The 12,468-nt window shown below is 39.4% G+C and overlaps 1 protein-coding gene across 1 annotated transcript in view; it reads right to left on the minus strand.

The window, feature by feature from the left end:
- LOC142493880 (cytochrome P450 2K1-like) overlaps positions 1-783 on the minus strand; it is a 119,194-nt gene extending 118,411 nt beyond the window's left edge. Inside the window, exon 1 of the mRNA XM_075598575.1 lies at positions 598-783. Coding sequence (XP_075454690.1) covers positions 598-783 — 186 coding nt within the window. The remainder of the gene's footprint in view (positions 1-597) is intronic.
- Between the last annotated feature and the right edge of the window lie 11,685 nt (positions 784-12,468).

Genomic DNA, 12,468 nt, shown 5'->3' on the forward strand with positions numbered 1-12,468 from the left:
AACTCCCGCTGCATTGGTATGCAGTATTCTGTGTGTTAGTGTCTGTCAGTGTGCTACAGTATGTAGTATGCTATCACTGTCTGTCAGTGTACTGTGTTCTGGTCAGTGTCTGTCTGTGCTTTGTGTTGCCATGCGTCAGTGTCTGTCAGTGTGCTGTGTGTGAGTGGTGGGGTACACTTGGAGAAACTTGCTTCGGGCAAAAAAAATCCTAGTTACGCCTCTGTGTGACTTTAGCAGGAGCAATAACGTCTGCTACAGCTGTACCTCTATTAAAAACTGCTAACATGAGAGTAAATATCACCCATTGTGTTACCAAAATTACAATTACCTTGGTATTAAAAATCTATGGTAATTATGTAATGAAAATAGCTACAGATGTACACTAGCAGGCACTAATGAATATGCTGTTGCGTTATTCTTGACCCCTTTTCAAACGTGGCTAATAATAAAGAAATATTAAGCACAACTTTCTTAGAAAAATATCAGTGAATAAATTACCTTTAGCGAATTGTCTCTCAGATCAACATATAAAGTCACAGCTAAAAAAAACAGCAGTTTACCCAGTTGGTAAATAGAATCGTAGAAACATGAATTTACCTTCGTTAAAGTGTGTTGGGGCTCCTTAAAATCTATAATATGTAAATTTCCAATCAGGGGTAGGCATCTGGGTCCAGGAGGGAAATTTTTGGCTGTGCTTGTAGTCCAATTTCTCAAAATATTTAGGATATATAAAGCAGTGAGTGCAAGTACAATATATGTTACTGCAGAATATGTCACATCCATTTCTTTAGTCAGCAGGATTTCAGAAGACTAACAGGTTGGTTGGATAAATCAGTTTAAAACCCAAACTCTCGGAGAGTGTTTCCTACTTTATAAACTCTTCTCTCCGCCTCTATCTCTCACACAAAGTGCCACCCTCATACTTTAATATATTCAGTCAAATCAAAATTGCTATTGAGTAACATTACATCTAAATTAGGGAAGATTGTTTCTAAAATTGATCCCTTTTCCAATGTTACTCTGTTTTTTTAGACTATACTGTAGGGTTATAGTGCATATGTTTTCCTCATTTTGCTGCACACCATTGGTTAAATAGGACAGAGTTTACTCCTTTTGGTCTCAATATTGATGTTGATTTGAATTCTTTTATCAGTTATATGGTTATCTTTTATATGATAATTATTTTATACTGTTTATAAGTAGTAATGCAAGTTTCTGTCTCCAATTTTTGTTTTTCAGACCCTTAAAAGTGAAAAGTAATTGTTCGTTTTTTTATATTGCATTAGAATATGTTCTCTTTTATACATTTGTGTTTATACGTTTTATATATTTTAATTCATGTCATTTGTAGATAATGTAGATTAGGTATTAAAGCAATTTATTGTATTATATAATTAGTGTGATGTATACATTAGCCTTATAATTTGATATAAATTATATAATATGTTATAATAACTAGTTTCATTTAAAGACAACTCAGGCTTCTGAATGGATAGTACCCTACCAATTGGGTATAAAATGCAAAGAGGTTGTGAGAGGCGGTGCAGCTGCCTTGGAAGAAGATTATGAACCAGCACTGCAAAAACTTCTAGGTACAAAAATGTATTGTTGACACATTAAAAACAGTAAGAGAGTACTCTTGCGTGTTTCGCGTGATCACCCATTCTTTATCAAAGAGTGATAAAGCGTGGGTGATCACGCGAAACGCGTAAGAGTGCTCTCTCACTGTTTTTAATGTGCCAAATTTAAATTTTTGTAGCTAGAAGTTTTTGCAGTGCTGGTTCATAGTCTTCTTTCAAGGCAGCTGCACCGCCTCTCACAACCTCTTTGCATGCTGAATCCATTCGGTAGGAGCACGCCGACAGCGCCCGGATCTCCACAGGGTTATGAGTGAGTAATCTTTTCATAATATGTTGCTTATCTATGTTTGACTTCAACTGCAATCAAGCTTCAAGTTTGCCGCTGACACCCATACAAGACATACAGAACTAACAAGGCTATTGGGTGTTTGCAGATGGTGGTTCTTAAGAGACTCATGCAGTGGTTTACATGCTCATCACAGTGTTTGTGGAATATGGATTTAGTGGCTAATTAAGCTGTTTTGTTTCGTTGGCAAACAAAGCTTCAAGTGCTACATACTTTATTGCATATTCACTACATGGATATTTTCCTGGCTAGCATCTCTAGGGGTATATTCCTCTATCTTTTCTCAATTGGGTATAAAAGAAAAGATTCAGACACAACCCAGTCTGTTCTGAAGCAACTATTCCTGAACAGACATCATATAATTATTTCCCACCAAAGAATAAACCTATGCATAGCTTTGTTACTAAGCTCTGTCACTATTAGACAATCGAAGCTTCATATTATAAACAGAAAACAAACAAACACATTTGCATTATTGCAAAGAACTATCAGCAGTCGGGGCATTTTGTCATATTCTAATCTAAACCGTGATTTGTTTACTGTACCAACTTCTGTTCAATAAACAATCACTTGTTTACTCTAAATATACTTCTCATATTCCACGATCTTTCTCATAGTTACATAGTTACATAGTAGATGAGGTTGAAAAAAGACATACGTCCATCAAGTTCAACCTATGCTATATTTAGACAACAGATACTTTATCCTATATCAATACTTCCTTATTGATCCAGAGGAAGGCAAACAAAAAACCCAAGTGTTATATCATCCAATGAAATCTCATAAGGGGAAAAATAAATTCCTTCCTGGCTCCAAGAATTGGCAATTGGATTATAACCTGGATCAACATTCTTCCAATGTTTACTTATTTGGTATATCCCTGTATACCTTTCCTTTTTAAAAAGATGTCCAAACTTTTTTTGAACAAATCTATTGTATCTTTTTTTGTATATATTTTTTGGCTGTGTTAAAGTGTCAGGCAGAGTTAATTTTGGATGTTTTCTTTCTATATCTTTAATCATGGATGCATTCTGAATATCTAGACTAACATTCTGATTTATTTCTACAAGCAAGTATGTGGCTGGGCTGAATTCTTCCATCAATTGCTACAGAATTTAAAATCTAATCAGTATGTCTGTGAGAGTTGATTAGGCAAGCCCTTCCCTTAATTGTTAGTCAAGTGGCTGTGTTTTAGAGTATTTAAGACATCCATCTAGGCTGTGAAGCCATTTGGCTGTGTGTCCCATCTGAAGTGTCATATTTAAAGTGTCTGGCAGAGTTAATTTTGGAGTTGGAATTGGAGGTGAAGATCTGGACTCTGCACAACAACTCTGTAACTGTGAGAATTTAACTTGCTAAAAACTGTGATTAGTTGTACTCTTCCTATCCTCTAGTACCTGGGAAGTCTCTCCTCCTGCATCTCACTATGCCCTCCCTACTGCTTTTTCAGTTTACTGTTTCCTCACTGCTTTGTGAATGTATCTGTTCTCTCCAACTTCCCCATTCCCCACTGCACCACGTTTTATACACCTCTCTCCCAACAACTTCTTTACACCTCAATAAAAACACCCACACAAATCCTCTATTCACACCCTCTATCTACTCCATACTGCTGCTGGGGATCTCCCCTAAGCATGAACAAAGACATACACACCTGATCTCACCCATGCCTCCCTGCCATCTCTTCCCCTGTAAATTGTATTAACCCTCAAATTTTAATACGGACTCACCTTAAAACTTGCTCCACAAATCAAGCATCCCAATAGCCTGCACTCATGGTTACTGTCCCACACTCAGTCACTCCAACCACACATTGTGATCAAGCTCTGCCATCCACATTTACTTCTCTTACATCCATTGTCCCATTTAATGCAAGGTACGATCTTGTTTGCCTTAGCAGCTACTGCATGACTTTGGGCACTCTTGCTAAGCCTGCTGTCTACAAGCACTCCTAAATCCTTCTCCATCATGGATTCCCCCAATATATCCCAATTTTATTTGTAAGTCGCCTGTTCATTCTTGCTTACCAAATACATAACCTTACATTTACCTGTATTAAATCTCATCTGCCATTTACCTGCCCAAGTTTTCAGTCTCTCCAAGTCCTTCTGGAGAGAAATTACATCCTGCTCTGATTCTACTACCTTAAACAATTTACTATCATCAGCAAAGATGGAGACTTACCTACTCAAATAAACAAATGAGGTTAGTTTGGCTTGATTTATCCTTCATAAATCCATGCTGACTATTAGTAATAATTAGTTTCCAATTAGGTATTCCTGAATACTATCCCATATTAAACTTTCAAGTAGTTTCCCCACTATTGAAGTCAAGCTTACAGGTCTGTAATTCCCCGGTTGTGATCTAGCTCTCTTTTTAAATATATGCACCACATCTGATTTTTGCTAATCTTGTGGAATTGAGCCTGTCGAAATTGAGTCCTTGAAAATTAACTGTAATGGTTTGGCTATTACTAAACTTAACTCCTTGACAACTCTTGGATGTATGCCATCGGGGCCAGGTGCTCTGTTTACTTTAAATTTTTCAAGCTGCTTACATGTATGAACTTCTTCATCAGTTAACCAATTGTTCACTAATACGGAGATTGTGGTTTCCTCTTGCATCACTAGAATTGAAATTGATTCTTACCTGGTAAACAGAGGCAAATAATTTGTTTAATACCTCTGCTTTTTCCTTATCTCCAATAATCTGCCCGCCCATCTCACACTAAAAGGGTCCTATATTTTCTTTTCTAATTTTTTTGTTAATAAGGTACTTAATCCGCATGGTCTCTACATTTTCATCATTCCCTTCATAAACATCTTCTCTTATAATAGGTTTTAGACCTAGTTTAACATATAAGCATACTCCACCTCCTCTTCTATTTGCTCGATCCTTCTGAAAAAGGGAATAACCCTCTAAATTAACTGTCCAGTCATATTTTTCATTCCACCATGTTTCAGTAATGCCTACAGTATGATATAATAGTGTTCCCTTGCAGCTATTAATTCAATCACCCCCATTTTATCTGTCAGGCTTCTTGCATTAGCAAGCATGCATTTACGTTTTTTTTCAACCTGTACTATTATCTTCTTCTTCCATTTTACGCCAACTTGATTTAGTCTTTAGAAGTTTTCTAGTATTATCTGTATTTCTATGAGTGTTTCGCCGCTTGTCAAACTACCAATTTCCCCCATTCTACCTCCATAATCCCTTGTTTCCTCATCTATTCTATTTAGTTCGTTATCTGTTTCATTCCCCTCCCCCCACCGTCCTAGTTTAAAATCTTCCCCAACCTTTTTAACATTGTCCGCCCCAGCATAGCATGATCTCTCTTCATTGAGGTGCAATCCATTACCAGAATAAAGATGGCATCTCTCAGAAAAGCAGTCCCAATGCTCTAAAAGAACAAAGCACTCCTTCCTACACCACTTTATTAGCCATATATTAACCTCCCTAAGCTCTTTCTGTCTCCCTGCGGTAGCGCATGGCACTGATAGTATTTTAGAAAATACTACCTTGGGGGTCCTTCCCTTAAGCTTTTGGCCTAGATCCCTGAAATTATTTTTTAGGACCCTCCATTTTTGTCTAACTTTATCATTGGTGCCAACATGTACCAAGACCACTGGGTCAATCCCAGCCCTCCCAACAATCTGTCTACCCGATCAACAATGTGCCGAACCCGAGCACCCGGGAGGCAACAAACTGTTTGGTTGATGCGGTCATGGCAACAGATTGCCCTATCTACCTTCCTAATAATGGAATCCCCTACCTCCGTAATCTGCCTTGGTATCTGTGCATCCTGAGTCCTATCTGTGCTGGAGGAACTGCAGTATTCCCCTGGCTGCTAGAGGAAACAGTCTCCCCCAGCCTTGCCATTTCTGCCCTGACACACCCAATAGCTTCACTCAACATGGAAAATCTATTGGGATGGGTCAGCTCAGAACTGGCCTGCCTCTCCCTATTGCCCCTGCTTCTAACTGTTACCCAGCTTAGTGAGCCCTAAATCCCTTTCAAGATTGTCAATGTCCATCAATATTGCAAGTTTCCTCTTCAGATCACAGAAAGGAAGGAGGGAGACCTGAGAGTGAGGCCCCATCCGGTGGAAGCAAAAGAGCGCGAATTGCTGAGATCATTGAGATCATTGAGATCTAAATGCTGTTTTTAACCTATCAATATGTGAGTAGATTGGATTTTGTCTACCTTTTTTATTAAATGCCCTACAGTCTACGCTATGTCCAGTGTCTTCCTACCCTAAGGTCATCTGGGAATCTGTTTGCTGTGGCATCACCTTGCACCATAGGCTGAAGCCAGTCCTTAAAGATACCTTTATGTGCCTATACTCCACCTCACGTTTGTGAGTATCCTGTGTACACATTCTGTGCTAGCAACTTTCCATACCACTGTTTGCACAATATTGCACAAAAAGCACTTTTCTCTCTTATGTTTCCACATGGTATGCGCTTCCTGATGATCCATTTCCCTAATAAAAATTACAATAGATATTTTACACAGGATTAATACTACATGCAAGCGGGAGTCCCCGAGTGGTCCGCAGGACCCACAGTGCACCCCGGGGGCTACCCACAGTTGTCTCAGGTGGTCCCTGCTAGTCTCCGTGGGCCTCCAGTTTGTCCTTGTGAGTCCCCAATGGGGTTCACGTGTTGTCCTGCACGGGTGTCTGGGGGTCCCCAGGTCATCCCCATGGGTGTCTGGTGGCCCTCGGGTTGTTTCCACAGGGTTCTGTGGGCCCTCAGGTGGTTCCCACGTGGCCTGTTGGCCCTCGGATGGTCCCGGCGGGTTCCTGGGCCCCCCACAGCTGTGGGACTCCCGGTTTTTGCCCACAGGTTTCCCCTGTGGGTACTCAGGTGGTCCCCGTGGGCATCTGGGGGTCCTCAGGTGGGCCCTGTGGGTATCCGTGGTTCCTCGGTTGGTCCCTCTGGGTCCCCGCTGGCCTGCGGTTACAATCCTGTATGTAAAAGAACAAAAACATGGCCTACATTTCAATTAATACACCTCCCCCCCCCCCAAACACATACAGTACAGTAATGGGCAAAATAACTATTATCTAAATATGGATAATACAGTTATCAGAAGTAAATAAAGAAAGAGGAAAAGGACTTTTGATTGTTTTACCAATTGTTTTATGTGGGCCGTTGGTGTTCCGGATCGTGGATTGATTCTAGAGCATGTGGCAATCATGGAAATCAGAGGGTAAAGACATCTAAAGGTAAGAAAAAATATTGAATGTATGTTATTTTTATTTTATAGGTTTTTTTTATTTATTTTTTATTGGTATTTTATTTTAATTTTATTGGTGATTCTTAGCTATTGTAATTTTTATTGGGGGCCTTGGAGGTAGGTAGTGGGCCTGTTGTGAGTATTTTGTTTTATTGTGGGTAGCGGTGGTGGGTGAAGGCGGTAGTAGCCCCAAGGATGGGTGTTTAGGCCTACCAGGTGGGTATGTAGGGTCCACAGGTTGGTGCAATGGAGAACAGCATGCAGAAAAAAGAGAGTGGTGGCTATGATGCCAAAATTGATGAAATAATTTTTTGTAGAAGTGCACACATGGCATAACACAGGTGGATACAACTCTAACGCGTTTTTCGCAAAGGCGCTTTGTCAAAGAGTATTACTGGGTGGGTAGCGGGAGGGTTTAAGCCCTTCATTACCTTAGCAGTATTAATAACCGCTAAGGTAATGAAGGGGTTAACTCGAACAGCAAACTCCCCCGCAAGGCCTAAACACCCACAAAGGGTCAAATACCACCTTTACCCACCCCTGCTATACACAATAAGCATGGCAGTGGTGGTTCACTCCAAGACGAAGCACTGTTCTATAGCGTGAAACGCATTGAGGGGGAGACCGTAGTGTAGCCTTGTGTGTGTGATGTCCGAATAAAGTTTTTTCATTCAACCCGGAAGTAGCCTGGATATTTGCCACTTGCAGTAGCGCCGGATCTTCTTTCTATCCACTTGACAATTCTGACGGCTGCATGCTGGAAAACGGAGGTCATAGGAGAGCAGGACCCAGATCGGAGAGTGTCTAGAGGTAAGGGATTTCCCTCCCAGTCCTGATCCAATCAGAGGTTCATATCTGCATCCTCCACCCCATTCCCAAGTGACTCACACTGACACCTACGGGTGCTTGGACTGTATACCGGAGCGCAGGACAGTTCCTTTGTACAATGGTGGTTAACCCCTTCCTTGCCTTAGCGGTTCATGCATCGGATTCATTTTGAACGATAAGTGCTTGATAAGTGTCTCATGAATGCTTACTGCTTACACCCCTAATTGGTTGTTGTTAATTCTATGCATGGTACAGTATAACCAAAACATTAATATTGACCATGCTCCTCAGTCTATTACAACATTATCTTGTTTTCTTACTGAAACATCTTGAGAGGGCACCAGAAAATATTCAGAAATGTTAGTATACCAAAGTGTAAGTTCTTCTGGAACTAAGAAAAAAGCAATAGTCTTGTGGCGGAAACAAAGTTTTTTTCCCTGTTTTTTTCTTTCTCTCTCTCTTTCTCTCATGTAAAAATAATGATGTTAACGTTAAAATCAGTTTTATTGCACTTCTTAGCGGAGTCTTAACAGAATATTTTTCCGGGATTCGTGTACCTCCTCAATAAGGCATCTCTTCTCTTTTATAAATTTTCATTTAAAATGTTTTAATTTCAGATCATTTTAAAATAATTTAGACTGTGTATTGATTCAATTGATTATATTGTATAATTAGTGTGATGTATACATTAGCCTTTCAATTTAATATTGACTATATAATATGTTATAGCTAATTTCATTTAAAGACAACTCAGACTTCTGATTGGTTAGCAATCCTACCAATTGGGTATTAAAAAACAGATATGGGGCACAACCCAGAGATCCCGTAGGAAGACATCCCCCTGGTGAAACGCATAGAATTTGTGAGCTATTGAGGACAACATACTTAATGTTAGCAGACATCTTGTTTCACCCGATCAGCTGGAACCAGAGTGGGACCTTAAGAACCTCAAAAGTAACCATATCCATTGGCATTTGATTAGTTATTCATACTCGAGTGCTGATAACCTAATTAGACGGACTATGTGTTTCTGTTCTATAGAAACTATCCCAGAACAGACATCATATACAGTAGTTATATCCCACCAAAAATTTAACTTATGCATAGCTTTGTTACTAAGCTCTGTCACTATTACACAATCAAAGCTTCATATTATAAACAGAAAAACAAACAAACACATTTGCATCTTTGCAAAGAACTATCAGCAGTCGGGGCATTTTGCCATATTGTAATCTAAACCTTTATTTGTTTACTGTAACAACTTCTGTTCAACAAAAAAATCATTTATTTACTCTAAATGTACTTTTTCTCATACCCCACAATCTTTCTCAGTTTAGTCTTTATAGAGTCTGGGGAAACAAAATGGATACTGAATGACATAAATCAAATACAGTCTCTGAATCACAAAAATCTATTTTCATTGCTCTACAAAAAAGTAAAATTGTTTTTGGGATTTTAATTCTGTTACTAACGATAAATGAAAATATTAGTAACATAAGTACTAATAATAGTACAAAAATGCTTAACATTAGCAGTGTTAATACAATGTGTAAGTTCTTCTGCAACTAAGAAAAAAGCAATAGTCTTGTGATTGAAACCAATTTAGTTTTTTTTCCCTTGTTTTTTCTTTCTCTCTTTTCTCTCATGTAACAATAATGATGTTAAATTTAAAATCAGTCTTATTGCTCTTCTTAGCGGAGTCTTATCAGAATATTTTTCTGGGATTCATGTGCCTCCTCAATATGGCATCTCTTCTCTTTTATATATTTGAGAATATACATTTTACATAGAACTTATACAGTAGAAGTTTAAAAGTCCGTATACTTGAACATTTACGGTTGATCATCAAAAAAGATTCTAACCACCCAGTGTCCCAGCATTTCACTAATTGCAGTTTGGGCAATGTGGACAATTTCTCATTTTTAGGCATAGAGCATGTACAGAGTCCAGTTAGAGGAGGCAATAGATTAAATATCCTAATAAAAGAGAAATATATTGGATTTTTACACTTCAAACACGTATCCCACATGGTCTGAAATCAGACTGGGATATATGGCCCCTTCTTTTTGATAAATGAGTTTATGTCCATGCTGATCCACATGGTCTCAGTTATTGTTATTTCCTATAGCAAAATACAGGATGTGTAAATATTCACCATTGTTTAATATTGATCACATTTAATATTGATTATATATGAATACTTATTGTTTATGCATTAATGATTAATATATTTATATCCAATATGCATTGTCATTTGAGTTTCAGTCTTAAATCATTCCTTTTTATGTATTGGGTTCTAAGAAAATATTTTTTTTATGTTTGATAAAATTATTATTATTTTTTTATATATGATTTATTTACTTTAATATTTTTGTCACATTAACATGAAAATATTTTCAAACCCTTTCAAATACATTACCTCACGTTAGTAGGGTATATTTATACCCAATATCTAAGGATAACATCTACACTTGGTTTAATTGCTTTTAGTTTTTTGTTGTGTGTTTTCTTTCATTTTCATTTGTTTTTATTATTGTGTATGTTCTTAGTATAACTATTCTGGAGTATTATGGTTTATGTATTAATAAAGTTGTTGTTGTCAGTTTAGTTATATGATCTTAGCGCATTGGCATGACGCGCCTTGCATCATCTGACGCGTTGATGTGGGCATCGCATGGGGCAATGACGTTCGGCGCCCAGTGTCATTTGACACACTTTGGAGGGTGGAGATTGGCGTTGGGGGCATCGCAGTCACTGTTACAGTACATACAGCGATCACTGCTGCAAGTGGCTGAAATGACATGCTTCTGCCCGGCGCCTTGCGCCACTCGGCGTAATGACGTCACACGCCACGCATCGGTTGACGCTATTGGAAATGGTGGCGATTGACGTCTACTATGTCCTGAGCATCATAGTCTCTGCTACAGGCAGTGATTACTGCTACTATGACAATAGGGATGCGTTCACGCCCCACTCCTGGCGCTGACTGGCGTGATGACGTCACACACCGCATATCAGGTGACGCATTAAGCAATGGTGACGTTTGGCGCCAATTTCGCCTTGATCATGTATAAATGGCACTCCAGAAGGTAAGTTTGTATTCACCTTGATAAACGGCTTTTTATAGTCCGAAACACGTTGGTGTTTTGTTTGTATTTTGGGGACCAATTATATAAGCTTTCATTTTTATTGTGGGATCGCACTCTTGTTGTTATTTACTGGCTTTCCAGCACTGAATATAGTGCTCCGTTTTTTCTTCCTTCTTATCATGTCAATCTACAGATGGAGGCACGCAACCCCTAGACCATTGGATACCGTGGACTCACTTCTGATTGAGGACATTCATCCTATGTGAGTTTATTCCAGTTGGTCTACATTTTTATTTGAGTACTGAATTGATGCCATAGTATTGCTCTGTGGAATTTGATGTTTTACTAGTACTGGTGTCCGGCACGTGTTATTATTGTATCCTTACTACTGTGCTTCGGCCTAGATATCTACTCAAGGGGTTAATTATTCCAATCATTCTGATTATGAATTCATCATCTTTAATGCTGTTTTTCCTACTATAGAGCACCATACAACATTTTTTTCATATTGTACACACATGGAGGCTAACTGGTCAGGAGACAGGACTCAAATACTGAAGAGATTACTGCTATAAGTCTGTTTTCAAAGTACACATGTGATGAACTGTCTGTGTCCTGCATGCTGAAGAGAAGCTGCCTTGTTTTCTATGCTGAAGAGAAGCTAGTTTGTTTTTGTCTGCTGAAGAGAAGCTATTTTGTTTTTGTGTGCTGTACTGTATGTATGAAGGCTCAATAAACAAGTTTTATCAAGAGAACCCACGTGTGTGGTTGCATGTACCCTGCAACATATGGTGTCAGAGTGGGATTTTGAGAGGCCCCTGCAGTTGAAGGGCCACACACACACACACAAATGGAAGAATTTTTCAAAGTGTTTCTGTGCGAGCAGACCACACAGCAGGGACTGTTAATGCAGGAGCAGACCAAACAGCAGGGTCTGTTAATGCAGGAACAGACCAAACAGCAGGCACAACTACAAGCAGAGAGAGATGAAAGACTATTGCAGCAGGAAACACAGCTCCTAACTAAGCAGCAGGCAGCACAGGATGAGTGGATGGCAAAGCTGCTGACCCAATTCCAGGGTTCTGCCAGTCCAGAAATTACGAACAAACCCCCGTCCTCCTGAGGAAAATGGCTCCGAACGAGGATCCAGAGGCTTTTCTACTGACGTTTGAAAGGGTTGCCGAAGCCCATGGCTGGTCTGCAGACCGCTGGGCAATCGCTTTGGCCCCGCTCCTCATAGGAGAATCCCAGGCCTCATATCAGGGCCTCCCAGTGGACCAGGCAATGGATTACAAACAAGTAAAAGCCGTCATACTGGATCGCTTAGGTCTGACCCCAGAGACCTACCGGCAGCAGTTCCGGAACCTGAAGTACACCTCTAAGA

This window comes from Ascaphus truei, chromosome 4, assembly GCF_040206685.1.
Source record: "Ascaphus truei isolate aAscTru1 chromosome 4, aAscTru1.hap1, whole genome shotgun sequence".
Classification (NCBI taxonomy): domain Eukaryota; kingdom Metazoa; phylum Chordata; class Amphibia; order Anura; family Ascaphidae; genus Ascaphus; species Ascaphus truei.